The sequence below is a fragment of the Phaseolus vulgaris genome, chromosome 3, assembly GCF_051622355.1.
Source record: "Phaseolus vulgaris cultivar YP4 chromosome 3, ASM5162235v1, whole genome shotgun sequence".
NCBI lineage: Eukaryota > Viridiplantae > Streptophyta > Magnoliopsida > Fabales > Fabaceae > Phaseolus > Phaseolus vulgaris.
Genome location: NC_143500.1, coordinates 26,544,659 through 26,566,629, shown reverse-complemented (window position 1 = coordinate 26,566,629; position 21,971 = coordinate 26,544,659). Strand labels below are relative to the sequence as shown.

At 33.7% G+C, this 21,971-nt stretch overlaps 2 protein-coding genes across 20 annotated transcripts; both read left to right on the top strand.

Annotated features, from left to right (window-relative positions):
- Positions 1–13,600: 13,600 nt before the first annotated feature.
- On the top strand, positions 13,601–18,858 carry LOC137806900 (pleiotropic drug resistance protein 1). Of its 19 annotated transcripts, XM_090300600.1 has the most exons (14): positions 13,631–13,701; positions 13,815–13,949; positions 14,921–15,085; positions 15,337–15,386; positions 15,492–15,583; positions 15,664–15,794; positions 15,885–16,063; positions 16,186–16,351; positions 16,779–16,899; positions 16,981–17,084; positions 17,183–17,339; positions 17,425–17,529; positions 18,312–18,389; positions 18,505–18,858. In XM_090300600.1, the coding sequence occupies exons 8-14, from the start codon at positions 16,349–16,351 to the stop codon at positions 18,591–18,593; spliced, it is 657 nt and encodes a 218-aa protein (XP_090156726.1). In that variant the 5' UTR covers positions 13,631–13,701; positions 13,815–13,949; positions 14,921–15,085; positions 15,337–15,386; positions 15,492–15,583; positions 15,664–15,794; positions 15,885–16,063; positions 16,186–16,348; the 3' UTR covers positions 18,594–18,858. The 19 variants fall into 19 exon arrangements, with proteins under 19 accessions (XP_090156727.1, XP_090156733.1, XP_090156718.1 ...); XM_090300593.1 differs by lacking the exon at positions 16,186–16,351; XM_090300590.1 differs by lacking the exons at positions 15,664–15,794; positions 16,186–16,351 and having other exon boundaries at positions 15,979–16,063.
- A 1,202-nt stretch (positions 18,859–20,060) lies between these two features.
- Positions 20,061–21,046, top strand: LOC137839392 (nuclear transcription factor Y subunit B-1). Its single transcript, XM_068648509.2, has one exon. The coding sequence runs from the start codon at positions 20,344–20,346 to the stop codon at positions 20,893–20,895; it is 552 nt and encodes a 183-aa protein (XP_068504610.2). The 5' UTR covers positions 20,061–20,343; the 3' UTR covers positions 20,896–21,046.
- The last annotated feature ends 925 nt before the right edge of the window (positions 21,047–21,971 follow it).

Below are 21,971 nucleotides of genomic sequence, written 5' to 3'. Positions count from 1 at the left end.
GCTCTAGATGAATCTGTTTTAGATTTTTAATTCTGAGTTTTGTGATTTTGTTAAACCTAGTGACATGTATGGTCAAACTTGCTTTAATTGATGTTTGAATACAATTTAACTCTGGTACATTAGCTTTTAATAGATCAGATCTCTACCTATCTCAAAAATCAAATTTGTCTTAAATGCTTGGTCAAATATCACATGTGAATCTGTACTTTCTGATCTTACTTTATTGCTAAGATTTTATTTGTTTTTATGTTGAATACAATCTGCTTTAACCAGAGGTTCTCTGCTATAAAACCCAATGCATTTAGTTGCAGTTTCCACTCATATATAACTGGTTAAACTAGAACTATTATTTCTCTCTTCAACAGTTTTCTTTGCAGAAACTTTTTCTGATCCAAGCAATGGTTGGAACTCCTCCATCTGCAAAAAGAATGAAGTCCAGGGGTGTCAAAAGTTATGGAAAGCTTGAAGGTTGGTTTGCAGGGGATAACAATCTCATCAACAAATTCCTATTAGAGACTAGTAGAAAAAATGTGAATACTCCAAAGGTTGTTTCCTTCTCTTGGATGAAACAACAGAAGTTAGATTCTGTAAGGAGTGTTCTCAAAGAACAAAAGTTGAAAAGATTTCTGGAAATCACAGGGAACATTTATCATGATCTTGTAAAGGTATTCTACACTAACCTTACTTTAGATGATAACTCACTTGTTTCTCATGTCAAAGGTGTAGATATGATTATTACAAATGAGGTATGGTCTGTTGTGACCGGGCTGAAGTCTTCTGGTCTAAGAATCAATAGGGGAAACCTTGGAATTGTGGAAGATTAAAAAAAAATCCAGTTTTGCAAGAGTTGTCTCAAGAATCCCCACTCCAAAGTGAGGAATTTTTCTATTGGAGGATTGAAGCTTGATGAAAGGCTTGTGGCCTTCATAGTTTCATGGATTCTCACACCTAGGGGGAGCAACCATTCAACTCTTTCTGAAGAAGATCTCCTCATGATCTACTGCATCATGAATAAAGTGAAGATCAATTGGATTCACATTATCAAAGAGCATATGCAAAAAGCCATGAGGTTTTGTGATTTTCATTATCCTTATGCTATTTTGATTTCTAAGTTGCTTCACTATTTTGAAGTTTATATAGAAGGAGAGCTAGCAGAAGTTATCAAGCCCTCCAGTGAAATCAATAGTGGATCCCTAAGCAAGATGGGGTTTACTAAGATTGGTGGAAGATGGGTAAGCAAAAATGGTGATTATGTTGGCCCAAGTGGAACCAATGAAGGAAAAGAAGCTGAAGAGGCAGCAATGCAAGATGATCTTGCTGCTGGAACTCAAGAAGGAATGCATCATGATATCAACATGGAGGAAAGGATGCCAAGCATGTCATCCTTTGAAATGCAAATGCTGAATAGAATGGACACCTTTGCCGATAATCAAAGGAACCTTTATGAGATGTGCGAATCAAGGTTTACAAACATGGACACAAGGTTCTCTACTCTGGATGAACAGATTGAAGAAGTTCAGAGGCAGATTTTGGAACTACAATTTCAAAGGGAGGATAACCTTTCTTTTTAGTTCAAAAGTTTTTCTTTTATGTTGTTTTTTAATCCTACCTTTTTGTCTATTTGATGAGACAAATAGGGGGAGAAGTATTGGGATTTGTAATGTTCTTAATATTCTTTATTGCTTTTGAACATTGCTTTATTACTTACCTTTATAAACTGTTGTATCTGGTTTATTGTTTAACTGTGTTTTCTGGTTTTTAGCATAATTTCAACCGGTTATCTCTGTATTATAACCGATTGTTCTTGTATGGTTCTGCTTATTTTGAAAACTGATATAAAGTGTATATCTTCTGTTTGGACAAGACTATTTTGTGTTTGTTCAGTGCTTGCAGGATTCAGCAGATTTTAAACAAAGAACATTTCCAAAAGCTCCCAGGGATTGTCTCCATCAAATAGGGGGAGATTGTTGAAGATGGGAAGCTTTGATGTGCCAAATCCAAGTGCAGCCTGAAACTGGGTGATGTTTTAGGTTTAGGTTTTGGGTTGGGGTTTAAAATCTTTGTAAGATCAGTTTTGAATCTCAGACAAAGCTCATTTCAATCAATTTTAAAGATTAAAGTGTTTTTCCATCCAAAGGGAAAAACAACTGATTAAAATGTCGAGATAATCGGTTGTTTGTAACTAAGCTGGCAAAGAAGGTTTTAAAATTGTTTTATAATTGACAAGAGCATTCAACCGGTTAATTCATGGTTTTAACCGATTATGTGTGTACTTGTAACAGTTTTTTGAAAATTTGTTTTTAACTGATTTGCTCCAACGTTAGCATTTCAAGTATTATAAATATGTGTTTGGTTCAAACGTTTAAAAGATGATGAGAGTGATTAAGATTGATGAAACAAAAACCTTTTGATACTATGAATTGAGACAGATTTGAGAGATTACCAAAATTGTTTGTGAAAAGGTTTCAACCAAGTTTTTTAGCAAGATTGCTTTGTGTTTTGTTGTCTTTGAAAGAACTTATCAATAGGGTGTTGGTGTATTGGATCTTACCAGGTGTTTTTTAGCAAGTTTTTTTACCAGCTGTTTTCTAATCCTGTTCAAGTTCTTGTAATTGTTCATATAACATTTTTGTATATCTGTGTAAAATCCTGTAAAGTTAGTGGGATTCTGACTTGAGGTGGTTGTTGTGTGCAAGAAGGGTGAGTAGGCTTTGTGGGATTCAAAGTCATCTTCTTGTGTGTGGTGTTTGTGTAATCTGTGATTGATTGTATAGTGAAAACTCAGTGGTTTGACTGAGGACTGGATGTAGCTTTGTGATTGAGTGAACCAGTATAACCTTTGTGTGTAATTCTCTCTATCTCATCTCTCATTAAATTGTTTGTATTTTCCGTTGTCATAAACAACCAGTTAAATCGAAACTTTAACCAATTAAATTTCTGATTCCAGTTTCTGTTTGGCTATTGAATTGGTTTTATGAACTGCTTTTGAGTTGTTTGTTAAAGCTTCATTCTAAGGAAAGTATTTTTGAAAATAGTTTGAAAACAATTCACCATCCCCCCTTCTTGTTGTAGCCATCAAACCTAACATATGCCACGTTCAACCTTTGTGAAACGAGGGTTTCGAACGTTGGTCATCTACGAACGAGGGTTTCGGAGATTTGTGCACGCACTCAGTTTTCTGTTTTTGCACATACTCTATTTTTTGGTTTTCTGTTTTGCAATATTACAGGTTATGTTTTGCAAATACAGATTCTTTTTTACAACAATCCCCCACATATTGCAAAAGATAAAACATAGAGTTAAAGAAAGAAAAATATTTTGGGTTCATCTAAGATGTAATGCATTAGAGCTGGTATAGCAAGCTATATGAACCAGTCTTAGATTGATGAACTTAACACAGTGTAGTTGGTATAGCAAGCTATATGAACCAAGACACTTAGTATGTGTTAGAGGTTTATCAATCACAATACACCCCCCACATTACTTGTTGTTATCATTGTGTTGCGCTACTAGGTCATGCGCGTGCCCGGTATTCATGAGTGCTATAAAGATCTTGCCAAGATCTCATGCAAGCGACCCCACTTTACACTCATATAGGTGTTTTCATCAAGCGTATACTGCAAATCATACACCACCTATAAGGGATATGAAAATCATTAAAAACTTTGTAAATTGTTAAAACTCTTTTACCTCAGGATTTTAACCACAAAGTTTATCCTCTCGATAATGCAGTATCTAGCACTTTTACACACACCATAAGAATAGACAAAATTGATTTAAAATCAATATTAATGCTAGCAGAACTAACAAGTGATTTGTTTTTACCCATATGAATCTTATTCATGGGATCTCCAATCACAAAGGTTGGGTTTCCAAAAACTTGTTTGTTTGCAAGTGGCTTAAGTTCCATTCCCATCGATGTTTCTAAAATCATTTTTCTCCCTAGGGGTTTTGTTAGAGGATCTGTCAGATTCTGTTCTGACTTGACATAGTCAATAGAAATTGTTTCACTCTTTAACAGCTGTTTCACCAAATTATGTCTCAATTGTATATGTTTATTCTTTCCATTGTAGCTTTTATTTTTAGTTATAGTTATTGTCGATTGGCAATCACAATGCATTGATACATATGGGGTTGGTTTCATTCCTAACGGAATGTTTGCTAAGAAGTTTTTCAACCACTCAGCTTCACTACTAGCCATTTCTAGAGCAACAAACTCAGATTCCATTGTTGATCTTGCAATAATAGTTTGTCTGGCTGACCTCCATGTAACTGCACCACCCACAAGTGTAAATACATAACCACTAGTGGATTTTGTCTCATCTGAATCAGAGATCCAGTTAGCATCACTGTACCCTTCTAGCACAACGGGAAATCCACTATATTCAATGGCATAATCCATTGTACCTCTCAAGTATTTCATGAGTCTTACAAGTGCTTCCCAATGATCCTGACTAGGACATTGAGTGTATCTACTCAATCTACCTACTGCATAAGCAATATCTGGTCTAGAAAAGCTCATTAAATGCAATAAGCTCCCAATTATCTGGCATACTGAGTTTGAGAAATAGATTCTCCTTTGTTCTTCTTTAATTTAGAGTTAGCATGATAAGGGGTACTCACTGACTTAAAGTCATAGTAACCAAACTTCTTAAGAAGTTTCTCAGTGTATTTTTCTTGGGATAGTAATATACTATCTCCCTTCCTTATGATTTTAACTCCTAGAATCACACTTGCTTCACCCTTGTCTTTCATCTCAAACTTAGATCCAAGAAACAATTTTGTTTGAAAAACTATATCATTGCATGTACCAAAAATTAGCATGTCATTCACATACAAACATATAATGACATATTCACCATTTTCAGATCTAGAATACACACATTTATCAGCATCATTGGTAGAAAAACCTTCACAAAGTAAAACATTATCAAGTTTTTCATGCCATAGTTTTGGTGCTTGTTTCAAACCATACAAAGATTTTAAGAGTTTGCATACCTTTTCCTTTTGACCTGGAACTACACATCCTTCAAGTTGAGTCATATCAATTTCCTCTTCTAATTCACCATTCAAAAAAGTTGTTTTAACACCCATTTGATGAATTACTAACTTATGGATAAATGTTAAGGCTAGCAACACACGGATAGAGGAAATCCTAGTAACAGTTGCAAAAGTATCAAAGTAATCTATGTTATGTTTTTGAGTAAAACCTTTAGCTACTAATCTTGCCTTGTATTTCTCTATGGATCCATCAGGATAATACTTCTTCTTAAAGATCCACTTACAACCAATGGGTTTTGCTCCTTTAGGCAGATCTACTAAGGTCCACGTATTATTTTTCTTAATTGAATCAAACTCAAATTTAATGGCTTTATCCCAATGTTTAGCATCAGGAGCACTAGTAGCTTCTAAAAAACTTATTGGATCATTTTCAACTAGATAAGTGTAAAAGTCATCTCCAAATGAAGTTTCTTTTCTCTGTCTTTTACTTCTCCTAAGATCCTCACTCAAGGCATCACTAGTATTATTTATAGGTTGTTCAGATGTACAACTACTCTTTAGAGAAAAGATGTGTTCAAAGAACTCAACGTTTTTTGTCTCTATTATAGTGTTACGTTCAATTATATCACTATGAAGAACTAAAAACCTATAGGCAACACTATGTTCTGCATATCCTAAGAATATGCAATCAGATGTTTTAGAGCCTATTTTCCTTTTCTTAGGATCAGGTAACATCACCTTAGCTAAACACCCCCACACTCTTAGGTATTTCATATTAGGTTGATAACCTTTCCACAACTCATAGGATGTTTTACCAGTTTTCCTATGTGGTATCCTATTTTGCAAAAAAACACGCAGTAAGCATATATATCAAGAGCATTAAAACTAATAAGCATGACATTCATAATTTCTTTAAGAGTCCTATTTTTCCTTTCAGCTACTCCATTAGACTCAGGTGAATACGGTGGGGTTACTTCATGAATAATACCTTCTTTTACACAATAATCATTAAATAAAACATATTCACCACCTTTATCTGATCTAATTCTTTTAATTTTCTTATTCAGTTGACTTTCTACTTTTGCTTTGTAAGTTAAGAACATGTTAAAAGCTTCATCCTTATGTTTAATTAAATACACTTTGGTGTATCTAGAAAAATCATCTATAAAAGTTACAAAATAATTTTTACCACCTCTAGACATGGTTTGTTTTAAATCAGCAAGGTCGATATGAATTAAACCAAGAATTTCAGTTTGACGTTCTATAGAGTGACATGTTTTCTTCGTTATTTTAGATTCTACGCATACATCACATTTACTATTTTGTTTGTCATGCATGTTGATTAATCCTAGTCGTTGCAATTTCATAACAAACGAAGAATTCACATGTCCTAATCTAGCATGCCATATATCATACAAGTCAACAATATAAGCAGAAGATTCAGATTCATTCATAACTTAAAAAATGTTCAATGCAAAAAGACCTTGATCACAATATCCCTGTACCGTCCCGTCCCCGGGCGTTAACCAAAGTCAAAGTCAAAGTCAAAGTCAAACATATGGTGGGACCCATCCAGGGAGCCCAGGGAGGAAAGTCAACAAGTTGACCGCTTAAGGCGTCGCTAGGATGAGGCGTCGCCAGGTGTGGGCGTCGCCAGGTTAAGGCGTCCCCAAGATGAGGTGTCGCCAGGTTAAGACGTCGTCAGGATGAGGCGTCGCCAGGTCAAGGCGTCACCAGGATGAGGTGTCGCCAGGATAAGGCATCGACGGTGTCACCCCCCGATACCCACAGGTAGGAAAGACCGTGGAGGGGGCGACATCACAAGGGGCCTCAGAACCTCAGAGCAGTAAGAGAAAGGTGGCTTCAAGGCCATAGTTCTAGTACCAGTAGGGGGTAACCTGACTCGTGAAGTACCCACGCCACCTCTAGGAGACCCCTGGGACAGATACAACCAATGAGAGGGCCACGCCCAGGGGCGAACCATGTGCGTGGTACGAGAGGAAGGTAGATACACTTCCAGGGCGAGTGACTAGAGGTTGGGGCGCATGAGTTGGCATCCAGAAAGTCACCCCTTGCGCCAGATGCACTTCGAGGAAGGAGGACTTACACGATGGAATATCCCTAAATTGGGTTACGGCGCTGTAAGGCCCTCCACGTAGAATAGCTTATGTGATTCCAATAGCCACATAGAGAATGATTCTTGACATTCTTAGGAATCACCTTGAGCTGGACATTATAGAGGCACTTTTCTTAGAGTTGGATCATTGTTCTAAGACAAGAACTCACCAAAAACTAGTACCAAATCCCAAACTCATTTGGATGAACCAAATATTGTCAAATTGAATCAACAAAGAGATTAAAAACTGAATTGACCGAACAGAATTGAACAAGTATTCATATGAACCGATCAAAATAGAAATTAGAAACAAAAACAGAACATAGGTGCTGGAAAATAGAAAAACCGAACCAAAACAACTCAAGAACACAAGGCAACATGAACAATTGAAAAAGAAGAAAGGAAGGAGAAGAGAGTGCTCATGAAGATGGAAGAATGTTGGATGATCTCGCCACTAGAAGTGTGGAATGCTCCTAGATGAGAGTGATGCCGCCACTTGAGGACTCCAATGATCCATCAAGATAAGACTAGAGAAGAAGGCTCCAAAAGCTCTCCAAAGGTCACTCAAAATTTGAGTAGAGTTTTCTTAGATTAATTCCAATCTGAATTTTACAAAGAGAGCACCTCTATTTATAGCCTAAGGTGCTGAAAAAGTAAGCTAAAACAATTCAAAATTCCCTCCTAAACTATTCTAGAAACCAGCGCCTATTCTACTTCTACTTTGGCACCTCCTATTCTACTTCTTCACCTACCTACTAATACACCCCCCTAAAGCTCCTAACTAAAGCCTACAAGATGCTAAAACAAAAGAGGTTTCTAATGTTTCCCTCTAAGCACCTTTAACTAAAGAAATTACAAAAAGAGAAAATAAATGTCCTCTAGCTCCCAAAGCTTTGAACATGCTTCTTGTAATCCTTTGAGGTGGACTTTGACCTCCATGGGCGTCTTCTATTTGTGCCTCCACCTCGTCTTGATCTTGTTGATTGGCCTCCATGTCCTCTTGAGCTTGATCTCCATCAATAGCGATCAAGTCAGAAGAACACATGACAGTAAGCATTGAAACATCAAGGTATATAAGTTTCCCTGAAAGTTTGCTAAGGTACGTTTTTATCTAGTTTACGTTTTGAACGCTTTAAAGAACTTTAAAATACTTTAAATGCTTTGAACGTTTTAAACACGTTGAACGTTTCTAAGTGCTTTAAATGCTTTAGACGTTTAAAAAGGCTTTAGACGTTTGAGACAGGGCCAGACTCAGTTTTTACACACACTCTAGTTGCTTGCTCGCGAACCCACTGTACGCACAGGCATTTAGGGAGAAATCAGTTACTCAATCATTAGACCACCTTCAGAGCATCCATTCACGGTGCTCCGATACGGAGGTGCGTCTTTGGTGTTTCTCGCTTGCTGACTTGATCGTCGGAGTGCAAACGGCCGCGAGGGCGCCCCTTTGTTCACTTCTTTCAGGTACTCACGGCGGTGAAGGGTGGAGATTTGGAGCAAAGACGAAGGAGTCCTTGATACGCGAGTCTTAGCTACGCACAAAGCATAATCTGGTCAGCCGGCGGGAACAATCCCTTTCCCACAAAAACATTTTTTTTTGTCATAACAATCTTGTCAGATTCCAATGACACTTTAACCCCAACTTTGCTTAACAATGCCACAAAGATCAAATTAACTCTAATTGATGGCACATATAGCACATCACTCAAAGCCAGAGTTTTACCAGATGTGAGCTTCAGAAGAACTTTTCCTTTTCCTAGGAGAGGAGTTGTCCTACAGTCACCGAGGTATACTTGTTCTTCTCCATCCCCCACACTTGTGTAGGAGGTAAACACATTTCTGTTTGCACAGATGTGTCTTGTAGCCCTAGAGTCTACCACCCATTTGCTCACATTTGTCACAAGGTTTATTTGTGAAACGACTACCACAATAGTATCTTCCCCTTCAGCTAGATTTGCCTTTGAGGATAGTCGATTTTAGCCTTATGTCTGCACTGAGGTGCATGATGACCTGGCTTTCCACAGACAAAGCAATTACCCTTTTTCTTGAAAGCGGGGTTAGTTCCACTGGGACGAGAGAATTTATTATATTTCTTTTTATTATCAAATTTTTTCTCGTACCTTTTAGGAGCTAGTTTGTCTTCTACCACGTTTGCTTTGGCAAACAAAGTTTTGGCCTTTGCAGCAGCGCACTCCTTCCTGTTTGTGTCTTCGATGATGATGTGGGTGATCAGATCTGATAGTGACATTTGTTTGTGTCTGTGCTTCAGTTGTTGTTTGTAATTTGTCCAAGATTGCGAAAGCTTTTCGATCAAGAGTTCAGACACGAATTCATTCGGCAAGGTTATGCTTTCAGTTTTGATATCTTCAATCAGCTTGTGATATTCGCTTATCTGGATTTTGATGTCTTTGCCTTCGATCATCTCCCAACGGTAGTAGTTTGCAATTACGAACCTTTCTCTGACGATGTCTTCAGCAATATATTTGAGGATAAGAGAATCCCAAATATCTTTTGCATTCTTATAAGAAGCATAGACATCGAACAGATTGTTAGATAACACACTGAGTAAAGTGTGACAACATACCTTATTTCCATGGATCCAATCATCAACTTGTTTCGCAGCCGTGGTTGAGTCGGGTTTGGAAGTTGTAAGTGCAAGAGCAACTCCGTACATGTCCAATAGGATGGACACGCATTCTTGCTAACGTCGGAAATTCTGACCGGTGAAGACTTCAATTTTCGAGACATCTATAAATGGTTTCGCAAAAAATGGTTTGCATTGCGGAAACAACATTTGATGTTCCCGGAGCAACGTTGTTGTTGTTGTCCGTATTTTCAGTCATAAGTCCTTACGATTCTAGTAAATGAGGCTTTAAAACGAACAAAAAAAAAGGTTTCCTGAGGCGTGAGTAATCACTATCCGTAAGGACTTATCTGCTGTGTATTGCGCAAGTCCCCAGGATACAACCAGAACTTCTTGGTAATTTCCGAGGATCAGAACTAGCAAGTTATTCTTAAAAGAGTAATACCCAATAGAACCCAGAAATATAATAATAATAAATGATGAGAGAAAAAATTAAAAATTTAAAGGTGATAGGAAGAAGAAGGGTATCACGGTGGTGTTGGTTGAAGAAGATGAAGAAGGTGAGTGAGAGTTGTGTGTTTTCTGAAGCAAAGGGTTGCGGCTTTTATAGATGAAGAAAGTAACCTCATCCCACTACATGAGCAACTTTGCTTCTCACGGTCAAGGTCGTTCCGAGCTGTTGCGGGGAGGAAGACTGCGTCTTCCTGGAGAGTGCGGAGCAGATCTGGATCTGTTGAGAGCACGCATGTTCTGAGTGACCCATTCAAGGTAGGAACTGTTACTGGAGGTCCCCTTAGGTTGCGGAACGTTGGGACTCTATCCAACGTTCAACCTCTATGAAACGAGGGTTTCGAACATTGGTCCTTTACGAACGAGGGTTTCAGAGATTTGTGTGCGCACTCAGTTTTCCATTTCTGCACATACTCTGGTTTTTGGTTTTCTGTTTTGCAATATTACAGGTTTTGTTTTACAAATACAGATTCTGTTTTACAACATATATTATCTTAAAATTAGAAGAATTATTGTATTTCGTTATGATGTTAAATGATTTTGTCAACATTTTATTAAAAAAATACTGTTTTTTAAATAAAGAATAAGAGTATTTATAAATTATGATATTTTAACTTTAAAATAATGTGAAAATTTTTAACACTCCAAAACACACAGTTTTGTTTAGTTCATATAAGACACTTTTTCTATGCATAGATATACACCCAAGAGAAGAATGATAAGGACGAAAGAGGGTTTTGATAGCTACAATCTAGCTTTATATAATGTTTATCACGGAATCTATTAATTAATTTTTTTCTTCTAAAATAAACTTTTTATTTTATAGATTATTTAAAAAATAATTGATTATTTCTATAATGTAGTTTTATTTTAATTAAATATTTCTATTTACAAACTGTTTTTTTTTATTTAAATAATTGGTGTACTGACTGTGGATCGAGAGGTTAAGAGGTCATTAGCGTATAAAAAATGAATGAAACTAAAATAATATAAAAAATTAATAAAATAAGTTAACACTAAGTTTCAATAAATAAGTTCAAAATATTAAAAATATATTTAGTAGGCGTAAGGTGTGAAAAGTAAAAGTCCAATTAAATTAATAAAATCCAATAATGAGCACAATAAATAGGTGACAACATGTGTATAAAGTGTTTTTTATAACTTAATCAAACTGATTTTGACTTTATCATCGGAACACCTTGCAGGTACATTCACCCAATTAGAAGTGAGCTCAAATCCAACGGCCAAGAATGAGCCCAAATCCCGTAACCAAGAATGAGCCCATGTCCTGTAACTAAGAATGATCCATCTTCATATAACCAAAATATAATCCGAAGTCAACATATCAGTAACCAAACCCAAATTATCAGTGAGAGACAAAAAAATCGTAAAAAAATCGTAAAGAGAAAAGGAAGAAAAGTTATTTATTTGAAAGGCCATCTGATAACGAATTTTTGTTGGTCACAAATTTCATAAAATGGGCCCATATTGTATCTCTCCATGTTCAGTAGATGGGTATTTGGAAAAAAGTACTTATATTTGGATCTTTAATACACTAAACACTTCATAACTACTTTCAAAGATGAATGACATTTATTCTATAGAATAATTTTAGGGTTTAATTATATTTTTAATTCTTAGTTGATTATAATTCTCGTAAGAATATTGTTACTTTAATTCCTGATATTTTTTTAACTTAAAATTTTATTATTAATTATAGTTAGTTTAAAGTAAGGAAATTTTATTTAAGATAATAAATAATATTTTTAGATTAAAATAAATTATATATTTAATTCAAATAGGTTATATAAATATATTACATGAATAATATTACAGCTGCTCTTATTATATAATTATAATATTATAAAATTAATAAAATATAACTTTTTATATATACATTTTTTTTATGATTTCAATATAAATTTAATAACTTATTTTCTATTTGAATAATTATTATAAAAAATAATTTTTTAATTACTTATTTTTATTATCTTAACTATATCCAAAGAAGATAAGATGTCTTAGTGTACACGTTTTCTATGTTTATACAATTTTTTATAATTTTAATATAAATTTATTAATTATTTTTCTATTTTAATAATTAATTTTTTAATTACATACTTTTATTTTCTCAATTATATTAAAATGAGATACATTTTGTTAGGTTATAAGAGGGGAGATACCACTTACTTAAGAACTCTATTCATCTTGAGCATTATTTGTCTTAAAAACTCTATTCATCTTAACTATTATTTGTTAGGCTATTCAAAGTGACAAACTAAGAACATTAGACACCAATAAATTGTAAATTAATCTCTATAAGATATTAAGACACAACGGTGAATCCAAAACCTTAAAGTAATAAGTTTGTGAGTCTTTCTACTTTTATACATTATTCATCTTACTCATATTTATCTAATGTGGTGTTTTCAACTTATATTGAACTCCTAACAATTTCTCTTTCAAGTGTAACTTTATTTCACATTGGACTACCTCATTCTCAAACGAAAACAAATGTTTTAATGGTAACCCTTTTTTTATACCGATGTTCTATAGCAAGACACGTTTTCCTAAAATAAAAAGCTTTTGATACAATCTATCTTTAAATTTTATGTATTTTTACTTATTTTATATCATACTTAAATGAGCTAGTTACCAAAATAAACTATTAACTCTCATAACATTATTAGATTTTTACACAAAACTAGAAATATTCTATCCTAATAAATTGTGAACAAATCTATATAAGAGAGCAAGACACCACCTTCAACTCAAAATCTCAAGATAATAATTTTGTGGATTTTTATGCTTATATTCTCTATTCTTCGTCTTACTTACCTCTACCATGAGACTTGCTGCTCATCTTAAGTTTCTAGCATTATTGTAATCTATTTCCCAAAATAATTATCTATAAAGTATCATATATCAAAAATTTGATTTAAATATAAAATTTATTGATTGTAAAATTAATAAAGTCTAAGTTTAATTTAATGATGTAACTTTACCAAGAGTTCCTGTCTACATAAACGGGTGAGATTATTTAGAAACAATAACTATAAAAATGGAAAAAAGAGAAGTATATGAGGAAGATAAATATATACATATTAAAAAAGTTCCACATTAATATGTAAGGAATAGAAAGTGTAGTTTTGGATACACCATTAATTACCTATAGTAACATTTTTATAGTTACATTTATTTAAAATGTTACTCTAAATAAATTTTAATTTTTAATTACTATAGAAACATTTTTTTAAATAAATGTCACTAGAAGCATAATAAACATAATATTGTAACATTTTATAAATAAATGTTACAATAAATAAATTTAAATTTGTATATTTTTATAAATGTTACTAATAAAATTAAAAAAAAAACATGAATTTCTCAGTTACAAGTCACTCTCTCACGCTCATTTCCTTTTATTGTCTGAATCTATCCCTTTTCTCTAACTCACTGATTCTCCTTGCTCTATGAATCTCCCGCTATGGTTACTCTCTTTACTTTCAAAATCTCATTCTCGTTTCATTTTTCTTATTCTCCCAGTCTCTTCCTCTTCCTCATTCTCTCACTCTCGTTTCACTCTCTTGTTCGCGCTCTTAGCCTCCGTCTTTCTCGTTCTCTGTGTGTCACTGTCATTCTCATCGTTCACGGTCAAACGCAGCTAAGCTTTTCACGCTCTCTCATACGCTCTCTATCTCGTGCTTGCGTCTCGCATTATTGTCAGTTCAAACGCAGGTATTTGAATTTCATCTCTGTGCTCTCACAGACTTCAATTTGTTCTTACAAATTGGGTATGATTTTTTTGTCTTTGATTTTATTTGGTTTTCATTTTAATTTTCATTGTGTTTTTATATGGTTTTTAATCGGTGTGTATCGTAGTGAGTCTCTCTCACATTTGATCCCTTGGATTAGTGTTTTTTTAAGCAGGTGAATATTGTTGTTTCATTTCTTATGATTAATTTGTGTTTGATTCCTGTATTAAAATGCTGATAATTTTGTTTGAGTGATTATTGAGTGATTATCTCCCTGATTTTTACATAACGTCTTGATTCTGATTTGGTACAAAACTAGAGTGTTATGATAATATTAATTATTTCTATTTGTGCTTATATATGTGCAGTTGCATCTTTAGTATAATTGAAGTAGTCTTCTGAGTATAACTGAGTAGAACTGCAAAAATTCTTCTGATAAGAATACTAGAATAATTAATTTCATTTCTCTCTGCATCATTTGGAGCTTTCAGCTACCGTTTTCCATGCACCTAAGCTTCTATGAAATGCCTCCATGATTGATTTTGTTATGTATATAAGTCTTTTATTAATAAATTGAATTGAAGGAAAGTTGAATGGTCTCTGTTTCTTCTCAACATCAGAGCTAACTTGAGTAGGAATAAAATATAAGGTAAAAGAAGGTGAAACCATGATGCAAGGGTTGATACGCTGACACGTAGAATTAGTGTGAACAATTCTTAAACTATATGTTAAGTAATTACTAATAGGTTTTTCTTTACCATTAGGATGTTGTGATTTTTTTTTATTACGTACACTCCGAGTAGTTGTGATTTCTCTTGCCACACTTCTTAAGTTATTTAGGATTCTAATAAGTTTTAATTGATGTATATGTATATGTAGTAGTAGCAGCCCAAACTATTATTGATTAGGGCACTGTTAAGATATTAATATACAACATTCTTGTATTTCCTTCAGATTTTGTTGTTGGATTCCAGCGACATTTAGAGCTAATGGTTTAGCTAGATCGAGGCATTTAGAGACATTGGTTGGTGCTCAAGCGTATTGAAAAAGCATTGGCCAAAGACTTCGTAATCTTGGGAATACTCAAATAGCTTCTGTTGGATGGGGAGCATAATAATGGTAAGTCAAACTGGGGGGAAAGAATACTGGAATTCACGAGTTATAAAGTCCTGCATTCATAATAATGAGTTTTCAAGTACCAAATAAGTGAAAATTACTCAGATTCATTGCTTTAAATTGAGTTAGGAATGTAGTATTAGGCCTATCTTGAGTCAGAATATTTTAATAGAGCATGCTCGCTAGCATTCTTCGTTCGAATCGGTTTTTATCTCCTGCTTGTAATTTGCATTGTTGACGATGCTCAAACGCAGGTACTTGAATCTAATCTCCATCGCAGGCTTCAAGTTGTTTCTACAATTAGGTAAGGTTTTTTTTTTTACTTGATTTTCGTTTTCATTTTCGCTTCATTTTTATTTGCTATGTTAAACTAAACTCAGAGTTGGGCTTGAAATTCCAACAATTAAAGGTTGATTTGAGCATATAAATGTTGAAGCACAAGTTTATGTTGGAAGCAGAGCATTGCCTACCTTACTCAACTTCTTTGTGAATGTGCTTGAGGTAATTCAAATCTCACATACGGTTCCTTTATTCATATAATGGTTTTGATCTATTTATTTTTTCGGTCTTTCTTTGTTTAGGGACTCTTGAATTTTCTTTTGTTTGAAAAAACTCATTGTAAAAGTGAGAAATTCAAGTGTGAAGTCTAGAGTCCCACACTAAAGATGAGTGAGACGAACAATATATAAGAAGAAAGGCCTACAAATCTAATGTAGGTTTTGGATTAAAGGTGGTATCAATATTTTTTGTTATAGGTTGACTCATGACTCGAGACTTATTGGATCCATGTCTCTTAGGTTAGGTACCAACTCTATCGAATACCTCCACTCGAAGAACCCAACAACAATAAAGGAGCATCTAGATATTTTCTTGTTCTGATGTTGAGCTTTTTGCAGAATGGCCTTGCTTCAAGGGCCACCAGGATCTGGAAAGACCACGTTGCTGTTGGCATTGGCTGGAAGACTTGGTAAAGATTTGAAGGTAAGGAAACCAATTTTAGTAATAAATTGAGAGAATAACTGTTATATTTCTCTAACTATAGTAACAATAGTTTTAGTTGAGTACTTCCTGAATTATAGTAATTAATATCATTGGAGATGAAGCCTCAGCATTCTGGAAGAGTAACATACAATGGACATGGGCTTGAGAAGTTTGTGCCACAAAGGATATCAGCTTACATAAGTCAACATGATAATCACATTGGAGAAATGACTGTGAGAGAAACACTGGCTTTCTCAGCAAGATGTCAAGGGATTGGACACAATTATGGTAATTGTGAACAAAAGAATGCATAAACCTTTTAAATTTATCTAAAACAAGATAGTGTTCTTAATCAGAATTTTGAAATTTACTACTTTATGGAGATGTTGACTGGCCTACTTAAAAGAGAGAAGGAAGCAAACATTGAACCAGATCCTAATGTGGATGCATATATTAAGATCGAAAAGGAAGCCTTGAATATTTATGTTTGAAATGGAGAACACACTGAATTTTGAAGAAGTTGCATTGTTTCATTACTTGTTCATTGCAGGCAGCAACACTAGAAAACTGTTTTTGAAAACAATGAACAAGTAAGGCCTAAATCATTTGTACTCATTCCTCAACTATGCTATTACTCACTTACTTTTGGAATCTAATGAGAAATCTTATTGGCAAGTTTGTAAAACAGTGCTTGGTAATTTTTTGCATTAAGCAGATGGCACCAGCACTGTTTCGGTTGATGGCTGCAATAGGAAGGGATATTGTCGTGGCAAACACTGCTGGCACATTTGCACTGCTTGCAGTTACAGTTCTGGGAGGATTTGTGATTTCAAGAGGTGAGAAAATGGTAGTGTAACTTCAAAGGTGGCTAATCTAGTGAACCTTTCTAATTTGAAAACTTTCATTTTTCGCATTAGAGGATGTGCACAAATGGTTTATGTGGGGTTACTGGTCCTCACCAATGATGTATGGACAAAATGCTATAGTTGTGAATGAGTTTCTTGGGCATAGTTGGAGAAAGGTAATCAATTTGTTTTTAATGGTGAAAAAGTTCTATGAAGAAGAATGAGCTAAGGAAAATGATATTTATATAAGAAAATTGGCTGAGATATTTTTCAGGTTAGTCCCAATTCCAAAGAAACATTGGAAGTATTGATACTGAAATCTCGTGGATTTTTCCCACAAGCGTATTGGTATTGGATTGGAATAGGAGCTTTGATTGGTTATGTTTTTCTCTTCAACTTTTTGTTCTCCCTGGCTTTGCAATATCTCAGTCGTAAGTGCCATCTTTAAGCTGTGATCTTTAGTTGAACTTCATTTCTAAACACAAATGCATTCTGATAATTGAATATGTTGCTTAGTATTCAGAAAAGATCAAGCAGGGCTATCCGAAGAGAATTTGCTCGAGAGAAATGCTTCAATGGCTGAAGAGTTCATTCTGTTACCAACAAGAAAAAATTCTTCTGGTGAGTACTTAAGTTCTAAGCTATAGATTTTGTGCTTATAACTTGAAGTTCTAAGCCATAAATAACATAACATGATGATAAACATATACAAAGATGGACAAAGAAGCAAGTCCATCATCCAGACCCTCTTCTGGACAAGTTGATAAAAACAACAAAGCTAGTGATAGTGGAAGGAGAGGCATGGTTCTTCCTTTTCAACCTCTATTCCTCACTTTTGATGAGATAAGATATTTTGTAGACATGCCACATATACCTATGTTTAATATATATTTCAATTAACCTTTCTGTTTATGCGTAATTAGTCACATTTAAAAGGTTAAATTATTCATTTAGCCTTTGTAGGTAACACTCATTTAGGAATGTGTAAAACAAATTAAGTTTTAGTTCCTGTAAGGGAGTCTAAAGAATGAAACTCAACTTTTTGAGATTAAACTTAAGAAGCATAGTAACAGCACATACCTATCTTTACCAGTATTAGTAAGGTTGTATGAGGACTAAAACTCAACTCTTTTTTTTCATAGATAGACTAATTCCCAAGTGTCATTTATTGGATCAAATACTTAGTTTAACCTATTTAAAAGTATAAAAAAGGCCAGCAATATACTCTATAATACAACTTAAGTCCTACATTAAAAAGCATGAGATTTTAGTGTGAATGAAGTCTATGAGGTCTGAGACTCTCAACTATTGTAGTTATCTTTCCTGATGTGATTCTTCCAAGGTTATTACCATGCTTACATATATGAAATAATAATTAAGTACTTCAATACCAACCTTTGCAGCTGGTACTTCTAAAATTGGGAGGGGAGCAGATATATTCTGGTCCAATTGGAAGCAACTCTTCCCATTTGATCCAGTAGGTAAGTCTCTTGTCAATGATTAAACATTGTGGGTGATAGCGGTGAACCTGTTTTTGTTATACTATCAGTTTTTCCTTGTCGTAAGCACTACAAGTATGATTAAAGTGTGTTTTAGGCTTTTCTTATGCTCATGAAGTCAAGGCTCAAGGAGTACGAAGAATCATTGAAGGATTTCATTGGCATGGGAAGGATGAGGAAGCTTAGAAGTAGTGGTTAAGGCTGAAGAATGAGGTTGCAGCTGAACTAAAGGAGAAGGGTTTTGATGTTGAATAACTGTAATGTACACTTTACAGTGAATAACTACCAGTGTCATTCCCATGATACATGAACTGATTGTGAGAATGTAGTTGTAGTAAATGCTAGGAATCTTATGTGTGGTAAACAAAAGTGACACTATATTGACAAGACATGTCTAAATTCACTTTTAAACATTAAAAATCCATTGAAATACTATTGGTGTTTGTGTTGACAGATTTTTATTACTTGTTTGCTTATAGAATAAAAGTATCTAAACATAAATTATTAAATTCATATTTTACAATCCAAATCTAAGTAATTTGTATAATTTTCTAATCAAACAATTTACTAAAGATTTTTGTAACATTTTTATAATGTTACTTTTTTATTAAAAAATATTACTAAAAAAATTTAGTAACATTTTTTAAATGTCACTTCTTTATTAAAAAAAGTTACTAAAGATTTTTAGTAACATTTTTATAATGTTACTCTTTTTCTAAAAAATATAACTAAAAATATTTAGTAACATTTTTAAAGTGTTACTTATTTATTAAAAAAAGTTACTAAAATTTTTTAGTAACATTTTTATAATGTTACTGTTTTATTAAAAAACATCACTAAAAGAATTTAGTAACATTTTTAAAATGTCACATTTTTAAAATGTCACATTTTTATTAAAAAATGTTACTAAAAATAATTAGTAACATTTTTGTAATGTTATTTTTTTCAGAAAAAATATTACTAACATGATTTAGTAACATTTTTAAAATGTCACCTCTATATTAAAAAAAGTTGCTAAAGATTTGTAGTAACATTTTTATATTGTTACTTTTTATTAAATAAACATTACTAAAAAGATTTAGTAATATTTTTAAAATGTTATCTTTTTATTAAATAAATGTTACTAAAAATATTTAGTGACATTTTTATAAATGTATCTATTGAAATGTGAAAATGTTACTAAAATTCTTTAGTTACATAGGATATCCGCTACATTTGATAAAATGTTACTAAATCTTATTAGTAACATTTTCCTTGATTTAGTAACATTTTTTTTTATGTTACTAATTATCATATATGTAGTAGTTACTCAAGGTTTGTTCAATACTTTAAAAAAAACAGTTTTGTATTAGTTATATACATAATTTTTAATACTTATCTCAGGATTGAAAGAGATTAACACTATACGTGTAAAGAGAAGAATGGAAACACAAAGAGAGAAAAATGTAACTAAAGGAATGAAATAATTTATTATTATTTTTTAGTATAAAAAAAAAGTGTCATACTATAACAGTGATATGGTGAAGAACATAAAGGGAAAAAAAGAATATTATAAATAATATCTTTGGTGAATCATGATTCATGATCTATATGCATGAATAAATTAGTTGTGCCTTAGAGCTTTCCAACGGATACTGTGATTGATCTTCACTCTTTTCAACTGCCTGAAAAGCCTCCTCAGCATCCATTAGCAGTGATGAAGCCAATGGAATTCATGGATCTATTGGGTGGACTTTGTCTAAACTTTGCAACAAAAAAATGACTCTGAACTCCAATTCATTAACCAGTGGCGGCATCAGACCCCACAATCTTAGCCGACCGTCTTGGCATCATTCGCATGTCACATTGAATTAACTAAGTCACAACATTAATGTTCATGTGTGAGTGTGACTAGGCTTGCTTGCATGTGCACTTACCTATATTTTTTTGTTCAGTCATGTGTTTTTTTTCCAGTACTTCAATCCGAGATAATCACATTCTTATATTATCTTTCACTTTATATGTACACACACACAGACATAACCTTCACATGCTGTCTTGGTCAATAAAGAGAGTAGTTCAACTGTTGGAGTTGAATTCATTCCTTCCCAAGATGGTGGACAATGTTGGAGGCAGTTCCTCTAATCCTGAAAACAGTGGCATCAGGGAACAAGACTGTTTGTTGCCAATAGCCAATGTTGGGAGGATCATGAAGCAGATTCTGCCTCCTAACGCAAAAATCTCAAAGGAATCAAAGGAAACAATGCAAGAGTGTGTATCAGAGTTTATAAGCTTTGTGACGAGTGAGGCATCAGAGAAGTGCAGGAAGGAGAGGAGGAAGACTGTGAACGGAGATGATATATGCTGGGCCTTAGGGTCGCTTGGTTTTGATGACTATGCAGAGCCATTGAGAAGGTATTTGCACAGATATAGAGAAGTAGAAGTAGATAGATCAGCCATCCAAGAGAGAGGAAATAGCCCCTCAAAAGATAAGGATAATGAATTCTGATCAAGTATTTCCCTCAAGCTAGAACAACCATTAAGCTAATCAAAACTTCAGTACAATTAGTTTGCAGAATATTGTGTCTGAGACAAGCCCAGTTTAAGGTTTTGAGGATGTTGAGATAATCAATGTAATAATTTTCTTGTCTTAACTAGAATTATTATTTGTGTCAAGATTCAAGAACTAGTTAGCTATATTATTCTTGTTTTGTATATTGTTACGTATATCTATATGCATGCACTGCTGCTATATGTATCTGCATTTTGCATCCTTTTATTGATTGATTTGCAGTATAATCAATATGCATCATGGTCTCAATCGGTGCTAAATATTCAGTGATTGAACCAAGCTGGGTTTTTGCATATGCCATGTTCATTGATTGGCCATACACATGATGATACAAAATATCTAAATCATCAAAGAACAAAGCATTTGTACAGTTCCAAGCTAGCTCCTCCTTCTTCGTTGTGTTGACCACAAATTCTACCACAGCATGTCTTAATTGGATAAGGATCATTACATTCAAGATTAGTATGAAAGGGTAATTTCACTTAAAAGCAAAGTTCAGAACAAGACAGAAGCGTGAGGTTAGTAAATCACTGTCTTCATGCATGTATGTATTTATTGATCTGATGTTTCATAGTAGAGAATCTAGGAATTTCCTACCACTCCAGTGTATTTATTGATATATTCACAGAAAAATTCCCATGAACTCTTCCATCTTGTTAGAGCCTTTTCATCTGTGTTGGTCATCCTCGTGAAATTAAGGCTATATTTCTTAGTTGGTCCTAAAATATTTAGAATTTTTCAATTAAGTATCTGAACTATAAGAAGATGAATCAGTTCTTCAGATGAAAAAAAGGTACTTTTTGAAATGATTGCAGCTTGAGGCATGCAAAAATAATAGTTTGACAGATTTAAAAATCCCAGGACTCAATTAAACAAATGATGAAAAAACTGTTATATATTTAATTCAGAGACTTACTTAAAATAGATTGAATATTCCAATGGAGTAGTTTGACCTAAAATTAACTCTGTTTTGGTGTTTAATTAGATTCTAGTTTCATTCTCCTTGTTTTGTT